This window comes from Synchiropus splendidus, chromosome 1 (assembly GCF_027744825.2).
Source record: "Synchiropus splendidus isolate RoL2022-P1 chromosome 1, RoL_Sspl_1.0, whole genome shotgun sequence".
NCBI lineage: Eukaryota > Metazoa > Chordata > Actinopteri > Syngnathiformes > Callionymidae > Synchiropus > Synchiropus splendidus.
The window spans coordinates 67,903,689-67,926,789 of record NC_071334.1 but is presented as its reverse complement, the minus strand read 5'-3'; the positions used below and the strand labels follow the sequence as shown (position 1 = coordinate 67,926,789).

Sequence of the window (23,101 nt, the reverse complement as noted above, 5' to 3'; positions counted from 1 at the left end):
GTTGAGAAGAGTCAGTTGGGGTGCTTTGGGCATCTCATGAGCTGATCTTTGGAGCTGATCTGTGTTATTGTCTGGAGCCACCAGTCATTTCTTCTTTTTTCTTCTTTGTCCTTCTCTCACTGTTGTGCGAGGATGCTGCTGCCACCTGCTGTCCCATTGAGCCCACTGCTATGAACAGTATTTTCAACGCTTTTAAAGCTAAAACAAATATCAGGCAGTAAGAATATCACGACATGGTGTGAATGAGCGGCCCGGCGGAGGTCGGCGTCCTCATAGCTTTACATGTTACCGGAGATCTGCGCCACTTTGCTGGCTACATGGTATTGAACTATAATCGTAAAATGGGAATCATTTATTTGAAATGGAATTTATGGACGTCATATATGCTTTCAAATGGCTTCAAAACAATCATGAGTCTTCACAGAGCGGCTCTTTTTTTATTGTTAACCCTGCGACTGAACTGTGCTTCCTTTCCTCCTCCCTGGCAGATGTGGCTGTGCCTCATCCAGACAAGAAGAGCGTCATCATGTACGTGACGTCGCTCTTCCAGGTGCTCCCCCAGAGCGTTTCTATGGAGGCCATCCAGGAAGTGGAGACGCTCCCACGGGCGGCTGCAGGCAACGTCACGCGAGTGACTGCTGAGGAGCACTACCAGATCCAGACCCAGCAACGCTACTCACAGCAGGTCAGAAGAGTTTCACGGTCACGCGGCGATGCGCTCTGACTTGTGTTTGTCATCTCGCGAGGTTCCTTGCTAGGAGGATGTGATTCTTGATCGGTGGTGGGGCAGAATCATTTTGTACGGTCGACCATTGACAGACCTTTTATTGTGTGGGGCATCTGACAGATCAAACTTTGCCCAAGATTTTGCACAGGCTTTTGCGTGTGACCTCCTGACATCAAGATATCTGTGCTTGTGACAGTGCTGACAATAGCCATTTTTGGTATTCGTAGAAGGTGGGACGTCGACTGGTGGACATGGTAACAGGAGCATCCTTTACCACGCTCTGACGTCAGGTTGGTGTTGGGTCATATGATCCTCCAGATCAAATGCTACACTAATACCTTCTACTTCTGCCGCTTATCCGGAGTCGTGTCGCAGAGGCAGCATTTGGAGCAAGGAAGCCCTAGCTTCCTGATCTGCACAAACCTCTTCCAGCTCCTCCCGGGGGATCCCGAGGCATTCCCAGGCCAGACCGGAGACATAATCTCTCCAGCGAGTCCTGGGTCTTCCCCGGGGTCTCCTCCTGGTAGGACATGCCCGGAACCCCTCCCCAGGGAGGCGTCCAGGGGGCATCTGGATCACATGCCCGAGCCACCTCAGCTGGTTCCTCTCGATGTGGAGGAGCAGCGGCTCCACCCCGAGCTCCTCCCGGATGACCGAACTCCTCACCCTATCTCTAAGGGTGCGCCCAGCCACCCTGCGGAGGAAACTCATCTCAGCCGCTTGTATCCGCGATCTCATCCTTTCGGTCACTACCCAAAGCTGGTGACCATAGGTGAGGGTGGGAACGTAGATCGATCGGTAAATCCAGAGCTTCGTCTTGTGACTCAGCTCCCTCTTCACCACTCTGGAACTGCAACCTTATCGTGGTGGGGGAGTTTGTGTACCTTGAAGGATCCTAGGAGCTATGTTGTCAGGGGCATTATGCCCCTGGTAGGGTCTTCCATGGCAAACAGGTCCTAGATGACGGGTCAGACTAAGAGCAGTTCAGAAGCCCTTATGAAAAGATTACCAACAAGGACTGTGATGTGGCATGGCGCTGCCGGGGCCCCACCCTGGAGCCAGGCCTGGGGTTGGGGCTCGAATGCGAGCGCCTGGTGGTCGGGCCTCTGCCCATGGGGCCAGGCCGGACCTAGCGCAAAAAGACGGCAGGGCCGTCCCTCCTGCGGACCCACCACCTGCAGAGGGAGTCATACGGGTCGAGTGCAAAGAGGACTAGGTGGCAGGGGACCCAACGACCTGCTTCGTGTGAACATTCTCTGGCTACACTAATAATAAACATAAAAGAGAGGTTACTATAGGTTTGATAAGGCATCAATTCACGGCTCCAACTCATGACTTGACCACTCTGTCAGTCTTTCTCTTCCTGGCATTTTACTTTACAAACTCATAATGTCGTCTCAGTGATCCCATGATTTGATTACACACAATGCTAATGTCCGCCTTGCCCTAAACATCATCAAACCCGTCTGGTGAGTTATCACCTTCCATCTGTTCTCCGCCGTTTAAATACCACACGGCGTTTAAAATGTCACAGAAACTGATGGAATGATCTGACAACACAATCTAACTGTCAAATGTAATGACTTCCTTTTCCAAGAAAAGCTGACGAACGCTGAGGTGGCACATTGATCTCTCGCCCGCTGACATGTGATGTGTTTCTATGCTCTTCTGTTTGCAGTGACTAAAGATACACGTAAGTCTCTATGTGAGAGTTGCTCATCGGCAGCTCTGGTGGACTCAAGTGTCTGATACGGTGGCCCGCAAGGGCAAAAAACAAGCAGAAAAATGACGCAATTGCAAAAATGGAATCACATTTTCAAAAAGGAAAACACAATTATCAAAAATATGGGCCACTTTAAGAATATCTCTGCCACAGTTTTCCTTAGCCTTGTATGAATGGTTCAATAGAAAGCACCAAGCCTCTGTGATTCGAAGACATCACGCTTCACATTCAAACTGAATTGATGTTTCATTTGGTAGCTGACAAGTGCAAAACACATTGAAAAAAAAAAACATTTAAAAACTTGGAAAGACACTCAAAAAAGGTTTGCTAAAGAAGTTTGTAAATGTATTTCACTATTTGTAAATTTCTTTTAGTTTGTAAATGTCTTTCTAGTGTATGCAAATTTTCCGAAGAATCGTGCAGAAAGTAAGAAAAACAAATTGCAGAGATGATCTGGTAGTGGTTGCTGGAATGTTCCACTTGTACCAATCGCTGGGGATCACCATTGGAAGTCGACTAAATGCAGAAAGATGGTAAACAAATTTACAAACTCTGAAAGTACATTCACCAACTTGATTGACACTGACAAACTCAGGAAGAAATGTGTTTGTTAAAGGAGTTTGTCAATGCGTTTTGCACTTCTCAGCCACCGTAGTTTCATAACAAGTCGATGATTCTCTATCATTTTAACTCACCAGGACTGTTCAAACAAATTCAATGATGAACGCACATGTTCAGTATCCCTGAGGTGACTTCACAGAAATGAGTTTCGTCACTCTTCTGTCAACTATTGTCTCTGACAGCCTCTGTTTTTATGGCAGTTTTCATAAAAGTTTATGGCCAATGGTAGAATAAAAAGGCGTTTTATGTCATTAAACTTCATCTTGTCTACACTGCAGCAGCCATTTCCTGATCTTAATTTAACAATAGCTTGCTCAATTGAGTGGACGAGTCTGTGGCTCGAGTGCTGTGTCATTTTCACATAAAAAGTCGCTACATGTGGCTGTTCTTTCAAGAAAGACACTTTTTTTTAATGGCATTAACAACAATTCGGCACCAACTCTGCAGATGTCTAATCGAACCTGACAGCGCAAAGTTACTTGGGCCACGAATCCATCAGCTGCGAGTGTTCCGACGTCCAGCTGTTGTCGTTACAAGAGAGGAGTCACTCTGTCAGTTCGACCTTCAGTCCAACATTAAGGCTCAGAGATGGTGACGCAGATAACACTCGGAGGCACTGTCAATTGAACAGAGATTTGCAAGGCTGGCTTTCTTTTTTTTCCTGACGTTAACAAGAGCGGATCTGTAATTGGAATTGTTGTTGAAGGGCCTGATCTGGTTTGATTGCTCTTCTCTGCGTGAGTGAAAGTGATGCCAACAGATGGAAAGTTTGGCGGTCAATTGTTGCGTTTCATCTTAATGTTCAATTATATTTTCAGACTCAGAAAAATGTCTTTTGACCTTGCAGACATGTGAAGGTCGTTCTGAATTGATCATTTCCGTTTCAGCGAGCCCGACCAACAGTACTGTTCTCCTCTGTAGACTCGGGTCGGGTCACATCCGATCCACTGTCGATATCAAGGTCTTTCTGACCACAAAATTGCCAGTCCATGCAGTGGAGAGTTCCGATCCATGAGCTGAGTCTGATGCTGCGTTCCTGTTACTTTGGAAGTAGGACGTCGTAGCTGTCACGTTCAGTGTGTTCCAGTTGTCAAAGTTGGACAGCAAAATAGCGATGTCATGCGCACCAAACTTGAATTAATGTGCGCTTCGGTGTCAACCAGAAACTGGATGGATCAATGAAACTCTGCATATTTAATTGATTCCAAAACATCTACTTCCTGTTTAGGTTCAAGGGAAAAGGCGTTCGCTTCCAGTCTTCTTTTGACATCAGGTTGCCTTTTTCTTATTCGCCACACAAGCAAACAGAGCCCTTGTATTGGATCAGAATAATATCTGTATTCACTGATATGAAGCAGTTGGGATTGGATCAGATCAGAAAATTCCTAGTTCCTAGATTCAATGGAATATCATCGTAGCATGAGTGTTGGCCACAAAGTTAAAATCAATAACATCAGTGGTATGTCTTCATTCATTGAGCGTGCGTCTGTATACCTGATTTAAAGTTGAGCATCATCATTATGGCATGCGTGTGCCCATCTGTTGTGTCACGTCATTATGTTGAACACGCCTCGACCATCTGCTTCTTCTAATGGCGTCCATCGGGTTCAGCTTGGCCTGCTGAGAAGAGCAGACCTGTTGACTGTTGTTCAGAAAACGCACTGTAAATTGGGTCCGAATCTGGGAACAGCAGTGAAACTGCGCTAACCTCAAATGATGAGTCGTGTCCTCACGTCCTGACCTTTATTGCCGAGTTAAGCTCGGTCAGGGTCGTGCTATCACTCCAGATGGCAGCTGGGTCAGAGGAGCTTCCTGTAGAAATGGATGGTAATACCACCGTAATATCTCACTTACAATAATGGAGGCATCCGCCGCGGCATCAGCACTCTGTCTGAGAAGAGGAGCGGCTGAGAAAACGTCGCATGAAGGCAGAGATATGAAGTCCGGACGTGGGTGAGATCTATGAAGACGTGATCTATATGAAGATGTCCAGGCCGATGAAGAGGTGGGATGCGGGGAAATGAGGAGTGAGCTGGAGCAGTCAAATTCGTAGCGCAGGAAGCTACTCAGACGGCAATAAAAGGAGAAAGAGAGGGGGAAGTCAAGTGAGAAAAAACAAGAGTTACTGACAGTGGCTATTATCTGCCACCTCGCTCCTCTGTCTTCATCAAAGCCCTTCCGTCACCAGCTCCTCCTCATATCAGCGTCAAACTACCACCTGGGACCTGTGAGGACAAATGCTTTTTTAATGAGAACATTCCAAGAAATGATTCAGCTGAATAATTCATCAGACCTGGAAAATCGCAAACCTGCTTTTCTGGAACTTTTTCTGGTGTGTGAAATCTTTTGCAGCTGAATTTCCTAAATATCATATTAAGATGACAAATTCCAGTACGTTTCCGCTTTTTTCCTTGGAACGCCACTGAAATTCAGCTCAGCATCGACGTCAAGGCTGCGATGCCCTTACAATGAAAATATCAAAATGAAGAAGACTTTCAGTCACTTCAAGCTAATTCACTTTGTGCTGAAGGTCATTGGAATCCTCTAGCAGAAGTAGACAGGTTTTAAACTTTACTTTGCTGTTGGACTCAGTCTGCTCCACCTTGAAGAGGCCATGAAAAACCAATGAGGGCTAATAATATATCGGCTGCATAAACAGAAATTATGAAGAAGACGACAGGAGCCGCCCGGCGGAGGTGAGGGTGTTGATTGATAGCTCAGAAGGAGAAACTGAGACGGAAAGACATTAAAGTTTTATGAAGCCTGTGGTGTTAAGGTTGACACCAGAATTTAGGCGACAGGAATCTTCAACTAGATATTGTTGTGTATGTGACTGCTGTGTGAGTGTCAGTGAACCTGGTTTACCTTTACGTGTGGTTCTTGACAAAACACCTTCTAGTGAGGACCTCATGCCTTTGTGGGGACCATTTGTTTGAACCCCACGAATCCAAGCATCAAATTAACAGGATCATTATAATGGGCTTTACTGTACGTTTAGTTTCGAGTGGTAATTTACGTTAACCATTTGTTTTTGGAAGGTTAGGTTTAGGGTAAAGCCGCTGAATTGACCTGCGTTTGTGTTTGGGCTTTGGGAGGAAATCTGAGTGCCCAAAGGAAACCTATGGACTTGCAGCAATCCCAACAGTAATGCAGGGATATGTCAATTTTTTATTTTTTTAAACAAATAAAGTCAAAGCTGTGCAATTGCCAAGAGTTTCCACGACGCTGCCAAGACTTAGTTTGGCTTGTTTTGCTTCTCCTTCTCCAGTCATCAACCATGAGGCCAAATCACTGCCGGTTAACCCTTTGTCCTTCACACAGCTGCCTTGAGTTTTTGTGTCCTATTTTGTCTTCACTGAGCTGAAACGTGAAAACCTTTGTCAAAACAGTGATGCTTGCATCGCCGGCTTCCTTCATACGTCCTGTACCACGAATCTGTAAGACCCTCAAGTAACTGAGTGCTATTGCTATGATTATTTGCTGACTTCAGCCCCAGCCTTGGCACCTTTTCTTTCCCATTACATATATACACTTAAGTTTTCTTATTCGGAAATAAAACTCTCAATATTTCTTGCCAGCTCCAGTAGTTTGAGTTGCCACAGTACCTCACATTTGAGGCTGCTTATTAGCCACTTTTCCCAGACTTGGAGGCCGACCAGCTCTGCATAAAAACTTGTATTTCGTCTAAACATAATCTCTCGCACTGATTTCATACTATGATTGTGTCTTGTCTTTGATTATGTAGATAAGACCCCAGCTCAACGACTCATTACTGCGACCATTAAACGTTGAACCTTTTGAATATTTCATCATGAGCGTTAACCTCGGGTATAAATTATGAATCATACATCGCAGTGAGTTGAGCCGCAGCACTCTGCCAGTGACCCGGACGTGAGTGTATTGTCAACTGCACGTCTGCCCCTGGAGGCCTGTTTAACCAGCACGTCTATTATGTTTATAATACTTACCTCTGTCGCTGCTATTAGCTCAGGCCGCAGTTTAGCTCCACCAAAGAATGTTTGTTATGCAGTCCAAGCCTTGTTATTTGTCTTAGAATTGTTGTGTTGTCATGCAAATCAACTGAAGTGCCTGCTCAAATGTAAATAGATTCAAGTCGTGATGACATTTAAATTAAGTCATTCAACTTTTTAAGACATTTTTTTTAAAGAAAACCTGCATTGAACAAGGTATGACAAGCTGTCTTCAACATCATCCTTCTTTTGCTCATATTAAAGACTCAAAATGATTTAGTGGTGAATGAAAAACCCGACTGACAGTGAGACAGCAACTACCTTCTTTAAGGAGCTTCCCTTCACTCAATGAAGACACAGCAGTCAGTCAAACAGATTGTGGTGAAAATTGACGCCAGGCCTTGCGGTTAAACCGCTTCACCACCAGTGACATTTGTGCTCCAAGTGTTGGCTTGTCATCCTCAACCTATTGTGCTCTTTCAGTTATGAGATCTCACATATTGATATAGTACCTTCACATCAAAACAAAATTCAAAATGTTATTCCTATTGTATTTCCAAAGCTCTATCTGTGGATGTCCTGATACTGATACCAATATTGGTTCATTCACTAATACTGACCTATTTCGCTGTACTCATACTTGTACTTGTACAAATACTGGCTCAGGACAACTCCTAACACCTGCTACAGTGTTCCTCACTATGTTCCACGGATTACGTGGATCATGGGTTTAACAAGGCTGTCAACTCTCAAGTATTTGAGGGTCGTCGCAGGTATGCATGACAGGAAGGTAGGTTCTCCCCGATTCACGGCGCAGTGTCAAACCTCCGCTCAGCCTCAAATCAGTGACTATTCCATTTTTTAGGGAGCGTTGAGACTGGAAAACAGCACTGAAAAGTGATGTGAATCCGGGAAAATGTCACAATAAAACACTGTGTGGAGGCATTGTTCGCATCGTGCCGTAAAAATGCTCCACCTGTGCGTCTGCACCGATGAGTGTTGATCTTTGATCAGCTCCATCCGCGCTTTGAGAACTCAGATACTGGAGAATGTTTTTTTTCTGCATCATAGTTTTAAAAATGTTACTTTAAAGAAGACGCTCTATAATGACATTAGTAGTTAGTCAACTCTGGGTGACATTATGGTGCTGATACTTCCTTCCATTGTGGTGCTTCTGCTGTCACGTGTGGTCCTGGAACATAACCCCCGCGATACACGAGGGAACACTCCTGGCAGTAAGCTTAGGTATTACACATCAGCATATGCATAGGCTGCCCAGGATGAAGACTGTGGCAGCGGTGCCATGTTTGTTTGGGGAACTTGTGCTGGAAACAAATGATATGTTTGTTGTGGTATTTTTAACTTTGGGCCAAAAAGTGTTTTCAAACCAAAAGGATGTTCTGTTTGCTTCGGCGATGTAACTGTCCACTAGTCCAGTACGTGTGATTTCTTTATTGCTAGCAGCCACCTGCGAAGCACAACTCATTCTTTGCCAGTCACAATGTAGTCCACGGTGACCTTCTTTTTTGCCTGGAAATCAAAACACCTTTTCACTCCCTCCTTCTCCATTTAAACCCTACATCCGACCTCATTGCTCTGTAAAAAACAGATCCCATCCAGACATATTCTGATGGTCTTTGTAAATAACCCTATCTCACCTGAAACAGCTGAATGTCCATGACTTTGTTGCGATCCAGGTGCATCAATGTATAGCTGCCAAACTTGGCTGAGTGCCCTGTAAACATTTTACCTACCTTCTTATTATTATAATGATGAACATCAGAGTAGGATGATTTTTAATTCATCGCCTATAGAGCAGACTCTGCAGGTGTTTTCTTCTTTTTGAGGCTGCGCTGCTAATGCACACTGCTCTGATTTCCACTTGCGGATGATGGCAGGCTCCAGACAGTTTCACCCTGGAAGCATTATACTTGAAGACCTGGACAACAATTGCAGTGTTGTCGTGATGGATCCAGGTCGAATGTATGATGCACTGATGCACACAGGGCACGACTGGATGGATCAAAAACAACACCTCTTGTTGTAATGCTTATGAGATTCCATCTACCTTTCGCCGTAGAAAAAAAAATACAGAAATTGAATACTGAACACTGTATGCTACAGACTCAGTTCTCAGTTCAGAGTCCTCCGTCGATGGGCACTTATGTTTATGAAATAAGCAATATTCTGTACAGTCAGTACTGTACACAGAATAGGCGAATACACAACGGATATCTACAACCATTCAATACCACATTATTGTAAGAATTCATTTTAATCTTCTGTTGATGGCCGTGGAAAATCCGCTGGTGAAGCCCGTGATTCCCTGAGTTTCATGCGTTTCGACATGTTAGCAGCGCAGTGTAATTCACCGCGTGTTTATGGTTTCATTCAGGATCTGTAGAGGGAATAGCTTTTTCTAATGTTTCCATGTCGGCACCCATCGTGTTAGCTGCATTGGCTTGCTGTTGCCAAGCTTCATCAGATGTTTGGTTTTTAGAGTTGGGAAATATGTGCTCTGATAACTCCTGCTCTACATCCACCTGCCAAACCTGAAGTTTCCAGGAAGTTACAGGCTGTGCTCCGGAGACTTCTGGTGGAGCGGTAAACGCTCTCAAACCCACATCAACTCTCTTGGTTTGTCGATAAATGACGGAGAGTGATGCATTGTTTCCCTAAGTGCTGCAAGTCTCTGATCTCCACCAGAGGAAACACAGAATGTTTTCATATTTTCAGCTCAGTAATTAGGTGTTTCTGAGGTGTTCTGGGTGGATGGTGAGATTGAAGCTTACCGGAGTGTTTTTGCTTTTCTTGTGTTTTTTTTTTTTAATCCATCTGCAACTACTCTGAGCAACACATCATTTATCTCCGCCTCGCTTGTATCAGCATCATTAAATCATGTCTGTGGATTTCCTTCAAAGACTTCCTGAAGAATCAAAATCTCTTCAGCAGAAGATAAAGTAAAATTGAATGATGTGCGTGTTCCAAACCCTATTATTTATTTTGCCTACATTAGTTTTATACCAATGTAGAGTCAAAGCAATCCATGAGATTGTGAGTAGATTTAAGACGTGTGTGCACAATTGTGCTTTGTTGCAAAATAATGTTTGTCATTTTTGCCAGAGACACATAAGTAAACTGTTTCATGTTCTTCGATGATGATGTTGACCAAACCTTTTTTTTTTCTTTTTTTAATGGTGCATGTATATTTCAGCTTTTCGTCTGATTCAACCGTGTTAAGGAAGTGAACCTTCTAGACTTGTTTTCTTCAAACATCACTCATTGTTTGTTTGCCAAAACAAACAAACAAACAAAATGTGATTGAAACCGACTCTTGACATTGTGTTTCCTTCACCCATGTTTCGTGACACGACTTATTCTTGGACATAGTTTCCATAAAAAGAAATGTAAACGAAAACAAATGTCTATTTCGTTCACATCTGTGTATACAGCCTTGTGTCAGTCAGTCAGAGGAAGCTGCTCTGTTTTGATCTTCGGGCAGATTTAATCACGAAACCTAATTAACTCCAGGAGTAAAGCAAACACCTACTAGCGTGTAGTTGAGTGGGCCTCTGCGAAATGCGTTTCCTGATGGAAACCAAACCAAAATCTCATTATTTTGCAAAGCGGGCTCAAAAGTTCACCTAAAATTAACTTGACATTTGGACGGAAAAGGAGCTGTTTGATTATTCATGCCACTTTTTTTCCTTCACGTTGGGTGTTTTTGGTGTGGCCTGTATTTCCTCATTCTGCTTCTGGTTCTGTTTGTGTTGTGTGCTTTTCTTCATTTTCCCTGTCCTGTCTCACCCATCTCTACATGTTGTGTCTCTCTCTCAGATCACAGTGAGCGTGGCTCAGGGGCGAGTGCGGAGCCCCTCCCCTCAGCCTCGCTATAAAAGCTATGCCTACACCCAAGCTGCGTATGTCAAGTCGCCTGAGCAAAAGAGGAGGCGGTTTACTGAGCAGGTCCGTGTCTTGCGACGCTAACACTCACGCCGTCTGTCACAGGCTGAGCTTGTCTTCCTGTGTGATAAAAACATTTCCTCACATAAAAATACTTTTTTTTTTTGTATGTCTTGACAATATTTGCTCCCCTTTACCTGTGTGAGTTTTTGTTACGTCGAACTCATGACAATAAAATACTCCCCAAAAGCAGGTACCTATCACAGGCTTGTGCTCAGACAATAACCAAAATATATCTTTAAACTTATGGATTTGTTTCTAAGACAAGCATTTCTCAGTTCTTCAGAATCCGGGGAGAAATGCGACGCGTGAATAAAAGCTATCCTTGGTGTAATAACTAATAAAACAGGACGCATGTTCAGCTCTACCTTATCTAGCGGCGTAAACGTGCGACACAATGGAGATATGAAGCGAGAAGGCCGTTGACTGGAGCAGGGCAGTTATCAGCAGCGGGGATGTGCCGTGCAAATCTTTTCCGGACCTTATTACCAGAGAGAGGAAGAGAGCGTGAAGGGGGGGTGAGGAGCCAAGATAAAAAGAAAGAAGTTGTTAGTGTCCAGATCCATAGTGGACACACATTGAGAGAGACACCAGGAGAACAGGGACAAGTTGTTAGGTTGGACATGGAGCCAGAGATGTGCACTGGCACTTCACAAGCCTCATTTTATCTCGCTCCATCTTCTGTTTACCTTTCAATCCTGTTGCCTCACTTTCATGTTCTTTCTGTCCTTGTTCGCCTCTATCTGATTTCACCTGTCTCCCGTCCAGTTCCTGAGCCCGGGTCAGGAGGAGCTGCAGCGAGGCCTCAGTCCGCTACCACCAGGGTCCACCAGTCTGGAGAGCTACCAAGCTGCACTGGAAGAGGTGATCAGTCATCGCAGACTAAACAGATTTGAGTTTTGTGCTCTGAATCTTTTTTTATGTTTCTGTTGGTCCAATTAAAAGAAAAAAATGTTTTTTTCCTTTTCCTCACTGCTACTGCTATTCATCATCATTGAGGTTGTTTTTATGTACTGTAATTCTGGTGACTGGTTACACCTTTATTAAAGTTTTTCACAGTTTCCTTGTTTTCCCAACCTTTCAGGTGTTGACATGGCTCCTGTCTGCGGAAGATGGACTGCAGGCTCAGCCACCTATTTCTAACCAAGTAGAGGAGGTGAAGGAGCAGTTCCACACTCATGAGGTGAGATGAAAAGTGGCGATGCTTCAGCTGCACTCTCACTGTCGGTGTTACAGCAGTCAGGTGCAGATGTTAGCTGCTCACACATGGGACCCTGAATGTTGATGTTTGAGGAGGAGACAGAGAAATGATGTGGCTCACTCTCACCAGGGCTACATGGTGGAGCTCACCACCCATCAGGGGAGCGTTGGACGGGTGCTGCGGGCCGGCGCCGCCCTGCTGGCTGAGGGGAACCTGACTGATGACGAGGACTCTGAAGTCAGAGAGCAGATGAACTTGTTGAACTCCAGATGGGAACATTTAAGAGTGGCAAGCATGGAAAGGCAGAGCAGGTACATCACGAGACTCCCCCTCTGTCTTTGTTGTTTTTCTGCTCAGAGTGTTGTGTTTAAATGATGTTCAAATTGCTAAGAAACCCACGCAAAGATACATAAATTGTCATAGATAATTAAAAATGGCTCTGAAACTATAACTATATATTTAAAAAAGGTTCCTCAAGAGTATCATCTGTTAGTAGCTGAAAACCTTTTATATTTCTTGGCTTGCTCCGGGAGCTTATTTTTTCTTTTTTTAGCACAAAAGGGTTGAGAAAACTGGTGAACAAGGTGTGTATTAACTCTCTAGTTTTTTCAATGGAATGATCCATTTTGAATGATCACTATTTCAAAAGGCTTTGGCTTAAAAATGGTTAAGGCACATTGTAAAACAGCAATCTTCAGTCCGACCCAAAGTTTGGGAAGAGAGCAAATTCAGTCTTCTCATTTTTATATCACGACGTCACCAGTGTAGACAGCCATGGACTATTGCAGAACTCTTACAGTTCTCAGATCCAGTCTGTCCATTGTCAACAACATCGACACTGATCCTCATTGAACACATCGGCTGGTACCACCACTATTCACACAGTATTTTCTCCCATGTGTTCATTTCTAATAAGCAGCAATAAGCAGTATGTGCTGCTTGTGGACAGGCTGACGGACTCTGTCACTAGGCACAGAAGCAACGGTGCTTTGTGTCTCGCTGTACGGCTGAATATTCCTCCTCATAATTTGAGTCAGTATAATTCGCTCTCTTGCTCCATGTTATACTTCCACTATGAAACTACAGCCTCCCTCGTCCCCTCCATCTGTGTTGACTCTGAACTTTCTCAGATTCTTCTCAGATGGAAGGCTCCATATTCGCGCCTTGGGTGGTTTAAGTGGCTTTTTTGGAATTTTGAGACTTTGGTGTTAAAAGAATTTACACTGTATTGGCAACAGTCTGCTGCAATATTTTCACTCGGTGCTGTTCAAGATGCGCCTTAATTGGCTGCAAACACTTCTTGTTGATTAGGCTGCATAACAAAACTGTAAATAAACACTCCAGCATGTCAATTTCAAAGTGCTCAGTGTTTGGATTTTTTTATTTTTTATTGCTGCGTCCCTCACAAGACCTGCCCAAGATAGAGCTCTGCCAAATTCAGGATGTGAAAAACGGCATATCGAGAGTGTCGGTTTCATCATGAATGCAGAGCTCATCTGTGTCCTTTGACGTCAAACCACTTTCTGCATGTTGACTGAGCCGAGCCTTTGTTACCCGGTGAATTTTCAGTTTTCCGTTTAAAAGATAAATAAGAGATAAATATTAGGAAACACTTCATAGCGTTCAAAATGCATTTTAGCCGACCGGAGAGACGCTTTTGGGTGAGGTTGCCAAAATCCTTTAGGTCTGGTTACTCGCATAATTTATACTTATTTATATTACAAACCATCATTCCATTTACTGCTTTAGTTTTTGGACAAGTCTGAACTAAAGTGAGCTGGCAGGAAAACTTTTCGGTTCTTACGCCTTGTCCCTTCCTTTGTCTGGTTTATCTCATTTTCATTTCAACGTAAAATTGAACCCAACATGTGTAAACAATAGCCAAATGGTTTTACTTGTGTAATTTAGTTCCGTCTTATCCCGTTATATCAATAAACTTTCCTGCAGACGTTCATGGACACAAAGGCCGCGGTGGTTCTCATTATGTTGAGTCCAACGATAACTGACACTGAGCCAAATTTAATTAACTGTTCAGCTATCGCCTCTGATAATCTTGTTGATTCGTGCCCAGAGCCTCGCAGACACGGCCCTGACTAGCTAATACCGCCACGATAAGACAGCAGGAGTCTGCTCTGCTGCCGCCATGGACGCCGGAGCAGTGTTTGTGGCTTTTATCATAACACTCTCTCTGATCAATACTCTGAGCATCAGTATGCAGCAGCCATTCATCTACTCATCCTCTACCCTTGTTGGAAGTTCTGAAGAGCTTTTTGTTTTTGAAGTCACTCTGGACTTGGATGAGAGCGGGCTTTTTTGTGTGCTTGGTTTTGCAGACTCCACGAGGTTCTCATGAACCTGCAGCACCAGCAGTTGCAGCAGCTCACCGACTGGCTGGATGTGACTGAAGCACGGATCAAGAGGATGGGCGACCAGCCTTTGGGTCCGGACCTGGAGAACATCAAGCATCAGGTGGAGGAGCACAAGGTGAGTTGCTGGTGACGACACAAGGCTGGTCAACAATGCAAAGATCACTTCAAACAGAGGTGTTAAACATACGTAACATACAAGACATTCAGGTGTTGCACTGTGTTTCACTAGACAGTATCATTGTGGATGTGTGAATGAGTGAAACTCTTGAAATGACCTGCATTTATATTTAGCGGATAGATGTGTGGTAACCATTTTGGCTCAGACAATGGCAGCATTTGAAGTAAAAGCTGTTTCAGCACCAAGGACAGCGCCACTACTACTTACAGCTCACACTGATGCTACATTTACTGTACATGTACTATGTTTGCTGGGTGTTTTGAGAAACAAATATTTCCCCATTCTGTCCTGAAAAAGAATGTCATCCACGTGCCATCTTTTTCCATCATCATCAGATGTCCGTGCACTCCTCCAGCTGTGTCCAAAAGTGTTTGTGTTTTGGTAAAAATGAGTCATATTTTAACTATAAGACACTCTGTCTGAGACTGAGACTGAGATTCGCTGTTGGTTTTAATAACCTGTTCGTACTGTGTGTCTCTCCAAATGATTACATCACCTAATGATAAGATCAAACAGTTCTTTTAGTTTATAATAGTTTTGCGCTGCAGTAAAATTGAGGTGGCATCACCAGCGACCCTTCAGTGTCTGCGGAGACACATGCTCTGCTCGGAGGACGCTTCTGACATGATCAGTTGCCAACAAATGAGAACTTAACACTCAGTTTTCTAGTGGACAAGGCAACACAAACGATAAGTTTTCCAAAAGCTATTATTGTCAGAGAGGAAAAGTTTTCATGAGGCCAATACACATGAAAATGTTCATGTAAATGTGGCCTAGGTTTGCTTTGCTGATACACAATACAAAACACTGTCAGCACAGTTTGACACCTACAAGGAACAGTTGACCATTTTCTACATTTTATAAAATTCTCATTTGTTGACTTTCTACTTTCTATTTTCTTCTTTCATATTGCTGTTGTTTCATTTGACCATATTTCCAAGCGATCCACAGCTACTAGAATCCTCATTCGCGGGGTGGTTGTGAAGCTGAGCGAGCGGATGGAGAGCAAAACAGCTTTTCTTTCATGCATGTTAAGAGAGGGAAGCAATTGCTGACTCATTTCTGTGATCTGGCTTTTCCCAAATTCAAGTGTGGGCACTTTGCTCCTTGGATACTTCGTTACAAACGCTAATTTTACGCTCCACAAATATAAAAGATTATTGCTCAAGTGTGTGAGGTTAAAAGATGCATTTCTCAGTCGTGGAAAAAAAAAGAAAATATTTGTGGAGTCGCCAAGTGGTTGAATAGAATGACACCGCATGAAGTTCTGGAAAGAATACGTTATTTTCCGATTCCAAAACTGTCTGACCGATGGATAAATGAGATGCTGATATACTTTTATTCATCTAATTATATATGTATTTTATTTCCTTTTATAACTAATGTATTTATTTTACTTGCCTGGGGTAGATGTTTGGCTCTGGTTTGTTTGTACAGTGATTGAGTTTGCTCTAGCTTTATTTCAGTACTTCTTCCATTTTAGTTTAAATCCTTCTGCATTCATATAAAGAAAGAGTGACAATCATTTATTTTTGTACACATACATGGATTTAGGGTCTTGGGCCACTGATTCCAATTTCCAGTTTAACCTGAATACGATGATAACTGGAAAATAGTTGGAGGGACATGAGCGCACTGGTGACAAGGTCATGCCACCTGAAGCTCAGTTATGTTCCTGTTGACAAGCTGTTGGTGGCGGACGGTGGGCGTATATCCCTTGACCTTTGATGCTTACACCAGCCAGCCGTGCACAATGTGTAGACAAAACATTAGAGCAAAACACTTTCTGCTGTTAAAAAGTATGTCGTGCTTTTCAGTTACTACAGGAGGACCTGGAGTTGGAGCAAGTAAGAGTGAACTCTCTGACCCACATGGTGGTGGTAGTGGATGAGAACAGCGGAGACAGCGCCACTGCTGCCTTGGAAAGTAAACTTCAGGTGAGCAAATGGTATTTAAATGGTTCTCATTGTCCTCCGTGCTCATGTAAATGAGACATTAACTGCCCATCTCAATTGTCAGTTATTTAAACTCTCAGTTCAAGTACTGAACACCTGTTTGCTCAGGCAAAGACACTGAGCAGGATGTGTGTTTGTCTTCATTATCGTGTTATGATTAAAACTTCTTCGAGAGGAACAGCTCTGCTGCTGCTGCTGCTGCTGCTGCTGTGTTCATCACTGCGTCCGGCCGAGTGCCAAGGCTTCTCTCTGTTTGTGTGGCTAACTCTGTCATGGCTCTGATGAATGGCCAGAAAACAAGCTGGGATTTTTTCAACTTCTGCTGGTTTGTACATGGAACTTAAGGGATGAGCTCGTAAATCCATTTCATAAAGAATCCTTTTTTAACTTTTTACAATGAGACTGGAGCCGGACTCACACCAATCCAGCACCTCCAAAGCACCGTGAGCACTTTGCTGCCGGATTTTATTTTGAAAATCCAGATGCTCTTATACTTTTATTTTCCTACCTCCTGCAACAACGATCCTCTCAACTCCAGCTTGACTGGCAAAAAATCGAATTCAATCCAGCACATCAGATTTGGTGCGAGGGCTCAGATTGACTTTCATTCATTCTATTTTCCACGCACCGCGACCTCATTGTTGGTCGGCATTAGGCTTCAGTCGCAGAGCTGCGAAGAGTCGAAGCGAAGATTGAACTGCGGCTGACAAGCACCGGCAAGGAAAGCACAGAATATACATGAGTAATAAATAAGGCTTGACTTTATAATGGAAAAAACGTTGTGTTGAACATGCTATGATGAGTCATCATCAGACAGGAAGCAAGCTGTTTGACTGTTTCCCAACATCTGAGGCTGCTGTTCTCCCTGCAGCCACATTTAATAGTCCCCAGAACAGAAGAGAGATGGAGCGCTGTGCTGGCACGTGGAATGCAAATCGCCGGTGTCTTCCCTGGTTCCCTGCTGCTGTTGAATTGTCACTTGATTAATTACAGGACGTTCACTTCAGGATTAACCTGCTGGGCTCTCGCTCTCCTTCTCCACTTTCAATCTGCCTTTTTTTTTGCACGTCATTGTCTTTTAATTCCCTCTCTCCCTGACTTGACCTGACCGTGCTCTCGGGTGTTCTGTCGCCCTGATGGCTCTGTTCAGAGGGATAAAGGGAGGCCGTCTTCAGCTGCCGCGCGTCAGGCTTCTGTGGTGCCCAGATTGCTGGATCACTTTTCATCCTCGGGTAACTGCCGAACCCAGGGGGGTTAAAGATTGCCTCCTATTAGCTCCTCAGAAAATAGTTGAATGCCTTGAGTTACTTAAAGAGCAGGGTTTTTTTTAATGCACTTTCTAACAGAGCAGTAGTAAAGTTTTCTGCTAGTAATAAAGTGACATTAATCTTGTCAATTAACCAGTGTGGCCGCGGGCCAAAGCTCCCTGTTGTGCATTCCGGGTCATTGGTGCCTCAGTCAAAAGCATTTTCTGAGCTGACACTGAGCCAACACTACGACTGCTGCACCCCCCCAACCTCACGTGTACTGTATGCTAATGATCTCGCAATACATATTTATTCATTGTATAGAGTTGGAGTTAAATCCCCAGGCCGTCTAATCCAAAAAAAAAAAAAAAAAACCATGGGTGTGAGTCATCAAAACAAATCACAAAAATAAACAAAACAAATGGGAATGTAGCACATAATTCGTAATAAAAAATAAACAGATTCTACTCCTACTACTACTACTATTACTAATAATAATAATGATAATAATAATAATAATAATTCTCTTTAACCCTGAGTAACAATTCCTACTTAAGTACTTAAAATGTGGATGTGACCAAACACAATGGAGGGCGTGGTCTGATGTGCGGCGAAAATCCGTCCTTTTCCGATGCACGAGTGAAGATTGATGGTGTGTTTTATGAAAAGGCATTCAAGTACTCTTTTGGGATCGAATGTCAATTTGAAGGCCCGTATTGTGAGCTTTATACATCACCTTTAACGGATGCTATTTGCTCTTCAGTCCGGAGGGACACTTGATGCCTCTGCAGGTTAATATCAGAACATATTGATCTGTAGTTACTCCCACTCAAAACATTCATGAAGAGTGAGTGACAAAATGACCTTCTGTGGCTGCGTGCCGCAAATATCCACAATGACTTTTCAGATATCATTATTCAGGGTAAGAGAACAAGTCAATTTTTTTTTTTTTTTAAGTATGATACATCTGTCATTGTCTGTGGAGGTTTCAGGGTCCGAGTCTTCCATCGACCAGATGTTGAGTTCTCATTCATTGGAGAATGAAACTATGCTGGATCCAATCTGCAGTTAGAAAAAAAAACATTCAACATAAAGTAAATGTGACTATCCCCGCATTCATGTCAACCGATTTTGTGTGTGTCTTTGTGCGTTCGCAGGTGCTAGGTGACCGCTGGGCAGCCATTTGTCGATGGACAGAAGAACGCTGGATTTTGCTCCAAGAGATTTTACTAAAATGGCAGCACTTCACAAACGAACAGGTGCATCCGAACTCTCAGTTTTTTAGAGGAAAAAATACTAAGAAAAAAGGTTAAAAATTCAGTGACCAAAGGTTTTGGAAAAGTTGGAAAAAACAATTCTCCAAAAATGAGTGCAGAGGAAGCGTGGCTTGGCATATTAGGCAAGCCGAAACACAAGAAATCCACAGAAGCTTGTTTCCACTCAGTGGTCAGGCTTCACTTCTTGGTTCGGCTGAAATGTATGAGACGATTGTTGGTGTTACTGTGTGCTCCTCACTGGCAGCGAATTTGGATTGAAACAGACTTGTGTTAGCAACTAAATAGTTTTTCTTATAAACATATCTTTATCCATATGTTAATGGAACCCAGTTGGAGTCAAGTCATTTTCAAAGTTATTTTCTTATTTTCTTTCTGCCTTTAAAAATGCATTGTTATTTATTTATTTTATTTTATTGTGTTTCGGTGACTGCTGTCAATCTTGCAGCAGGATTGTCATGAAAGAAGGTTCGCTACCTTCAGACCACTGAATTCCTTAAGACAATTAATTCATTAAATGCAACAGCTCCTTGTGCTTCTGCCAGACCTTTGTCGGGCTTCAATTAAGGAGCTTCAGATGCAAGGTGTTCTAATCCAGCGAGGAGTTTAACCGACCATCCACATATACATTGTAGTAGGGCATTTATTTCAGTCTCTCCCCTCCTCCCTCCCTGCCTTGCTTCTCCTCTCATCCCTGCAGTGCTTGTTTGACTCCTGGCTGACACAAAAAGAAGAACAAGTTCGCTCACTCAAGACCTCCAACCCGAAGGATCAAGTGGAGACAGCGGCATGTCTCCGTCGTCTTGCGGTGGGTTTTTTGACAACTCAGAAAACATTATCAAAACGATTTATTTATATATTAATATATATCATTTTTTTCCCACCAGACTATCAAGACAGAGCTGGAGGTGAAGCGTCCCACCATGGACAAGCTTTGCTCCATGAGTCAGGACCTGCTGTCCAGTGTCAAAAACAAGGAAATGGCCAGCAAACTGGAAGCAAGACTGGACAGCTTTGCTCAGCGTTGGGACAAACTGGTTCAGAGTCTGGAAATGAGCAGCTCCCAGGTATGTTTCTTATCTCTGTTTTACTAGTTAGCTCAGTGTTTGTGCCTGGTATTTTCATTAAGAGAACAGGGTCTGTTCTTTCACACCGGTTTCCGAATTTAAATTTGAACCGGCTGGTTCAATCCTGAAACATTGGTTCACGGCTGGAACCCCTAAAAGTTAGTTTCTGAACTGTGACGTCATTGGAGTGCGTATTCAACATGTCTGCAAAGCACATCAGCCAATACACGCGTACTTGGCCAGATGCCTCCGTTGCGATGTCTGCCTCTACATCATCATAAATCCTTGCATGTTTGGTTGTTAAATGAAAATACTCTTTCAGAATATTTGAGCGATTTTTGCCAGTATGTTCCACTGGAGTAGAGTTTAGAGCGCCCTCCCACTTCTCTTCTGTTTACACGTGCATGAAGGTGAGGTCCTGAGAATCCAGATCCAGATCCGTGTCGGTGTGAAAAGCCTCAATTGTGAGCTCATTCAAGTCAGTTCAACGTCTTCGATTCTTGCATGCTCTAAATGAGTGTCCAAAATCAAAGCATCAGGATATTGCTGACAAAGCTGTGGGAATGTTTACAATCTCGAAATGACATTTCTTTTCATTTATTAACAAAAAAAAATGTCTGTTTTCTTCAATTGACATGAAAATTCATGGTTACTGAAAACTGCAAAACTCCAAAAAATGATCTTCAGTCATATATGTATTTTTTCCATTTCAAGCAAAAGATGCCTCCACGCAGTTCTCACCTGCTTTGACTGTTAAGTAACCCAGTCAACAGTGCGCTTGATCTACGGTGTATAGAGAAATGTATCTTCCACACACAGGCTGAGTTCAGTGCTGGTCCTGCTGAGATTAAATAGCTTGTGATTCTGAAAGGCAGCAGGGACACCAGTGAGTCTGAGTCATCCTCTTGTTTCCATCCAGACACATGCGTGCAAGCCAAGCTGGTAGTTTGTAAACCTTGTCTTAACAAATGCTGCTTCTCAACTTGAAAAGAAATTAAAAGTTGTCCTCAAATGTTTCAATTCATGAAAGCAAATAAATTTTTTGGCGGGACATTTTGCTTTATGGGGGCATTTTTGCCGGTCCTCACAAGCCTCAATTTGACAATGAAAACAGGTGAGAGGCTGGGAAATGGGAGGTCCCCACAAAGATAGGAATATCAGTGTGTGTGTATGTGTGTGTGTATAAAATACTAGATTGTTTTTCCGTGCTTGCACAGAGGAGACTCACTATTTTGGATGACTGTAATGAGGTGAACCCTCCCAGGGACGACGTGTTTGTTCAAGTTATGAGCTTCACTTTTGAATGTCACTCGCTTAAAATCCTCATGTGCGTTCTCATTGCCGTGTCTGTCATTATGATTCAAGTAATTGCCTGATTGACCTCTGCGGGCAGATTGAGTTCCCTCGCTTCTGCTGGGCACACACTGGTTGCCATGGCAGCAAGGCTTCCCCAAAGCTCGCGGTTACTGCTGGGCTCTCATTAGGCTCCACTGTGCCTTTGTGTTTTGGTGACAGAGAGCACTTCTTTCAGAGATCAGTGGTTTGTGCCTCGCCTCACGCCACTGCTCTCCAGTCTGAGGTTGTTGTGTCCAGCACAAAAGATGCGTATAATCTATGTATGTACGATGATGAGTTGCCAAAGTCAAGCACACACCCACATGCAGTGATTTGTGTGAATAGAAACATTCCGACTGACTTGGCAGAGTGGGGTTCCACAGGGATCTGTTCTAGCATCACTGACTGAAGTTGAAGTTGAAGGCGCAGCGGATAAATCATTCGAGTGTCGTCTCAAACAATCTCTCCAGATTTTTAATCACATCCTCACTTTGTTTATTTTATTTTATTTTATATTTTCCCTCAGCCCTTTATTCCAAAACACTTTACTGACCATGGCAATACATTTGATTCTGATTCTGACGATAGAAGACAAACAAAGAAACAAAGAAAAACACTAGTGTTCGTCCCAAGATTTTTTTCCCAGCACAGTGTCGGTGTTTCGGATATCCGCGGAGCACATGGTATATCCTTGACAGACACACTGAACTGGATCAAATCCAAGCACACTGGACCCCGAGGCTCCAATCTACTGTTCAACGTTATCAATCCGATGTTCTATTTAGAATCCAGAAGGGTTCAAATGCTGAGTCCTTCTCAGAGGGATTCGAAAGTCTTTCTGCTAGTTTTGAAGTCAGTGAACTGGATGTGTTTCCTACAGGGCCTGGACCCGTGTGTGTTTTTTGGCAGTCCTGTTTTTCCATCGTCAATTTGTGGCCTCCTGAACCTGAGCAGTTTTTTTTATGCTTCAGTGGTGGCTTCTGCTGTGGAAAAAACGATGTCTATAATTTCATAAACCGAATATACCGGCATCATTGTTCGTCCATTGTCATTGTCAGAATGACTTTTTTTTAAATGAGCTGTGTCCATTCCAGTCGTATCAGAATCAGAATCAGAATCAAATTTATTGCCATGGTCAGTGGGGAGCCCACTTACTAGGAAAGTGTTTTGGAATAATGTGCAGTCAAAAAGTAAATAAATAATAAAATAAAATAAAATAAAATAAAGTAAAATAAAAATAAATAAATAAGTAAATAAAATAAATAACAACAAGGCTGTTCACGAATTCAACAGTCTGACGGCCGAGGGGAAGAAGCTGTTCCTGTGACGGGAGGTTCTGGTCTGGATGGACCGTAGCCTCCTGCCAGAGGGAAGAGGAACAAACAGTCCATGACCAGGGTGAGAAGGGTCGGCTCTGATCCCACCTGCACGTCTCTGGGTCCTGGAGACATACAGGTCCTGAAGAGGTGG

The 23,101-nt window shown here is 43.4% G+C and overlaps 1 protein-coding gene across 12 annotated transcripts in view; it reads left to right on the top strand.

Annotated features, from left to right (window-relative positions):
* Positions 1 to 23,101, top strand: part of dmd (dystrophin) — a 230,881-nt gene that overhangs the window by 99,887 nt on the left and 107,893 nt on the right. For all 12 annotated transcript variants that reach the window (XM_053872553.1, XM_053872472.1, XM_053872455.1 and 9 more), the window contains exons 9-18: positions 489 to 685; positions 10,880 to 11,008; positions 11,774 to 11,869; positions 12,090 to 12,188; positions 12,336 to 12,517; positions 14,540 to 14,690; positions 16,571 to 16,690; positions 19,113 to 19,214; positions 19,930 to 20,037; positions 20,117 to 20,296. In XM_053872553.1, coding sequence (XP_053728528.1) covers positions 489 to 685; positions 10,880 to 11,008; positions 11,774 to 11,869; positions 12,090 to 12,188; positions 12,336 to 12,517; positions 14,540 to 14,690; positions 16,571 to 16,690; positions 19,113 to 19,214; positions 19,930 to 20,037; positions 20,117 to 20,296 — 1,364 coding nt within the window. The remainder of the gene's footprint in view (positions 1 to 488; positions 686 to 10,879; positions 11,009 to 11,773; positions 11,870 to 12,089; positions 12,189 to 12,335; positions 12,518 to 14,539; positions 14,691 to 16,570; positions 16,691 to 19,112; positions 19,215 to 19,929; positions 20,038 to 20,116; positions 20,297 to 23,101) is intronic.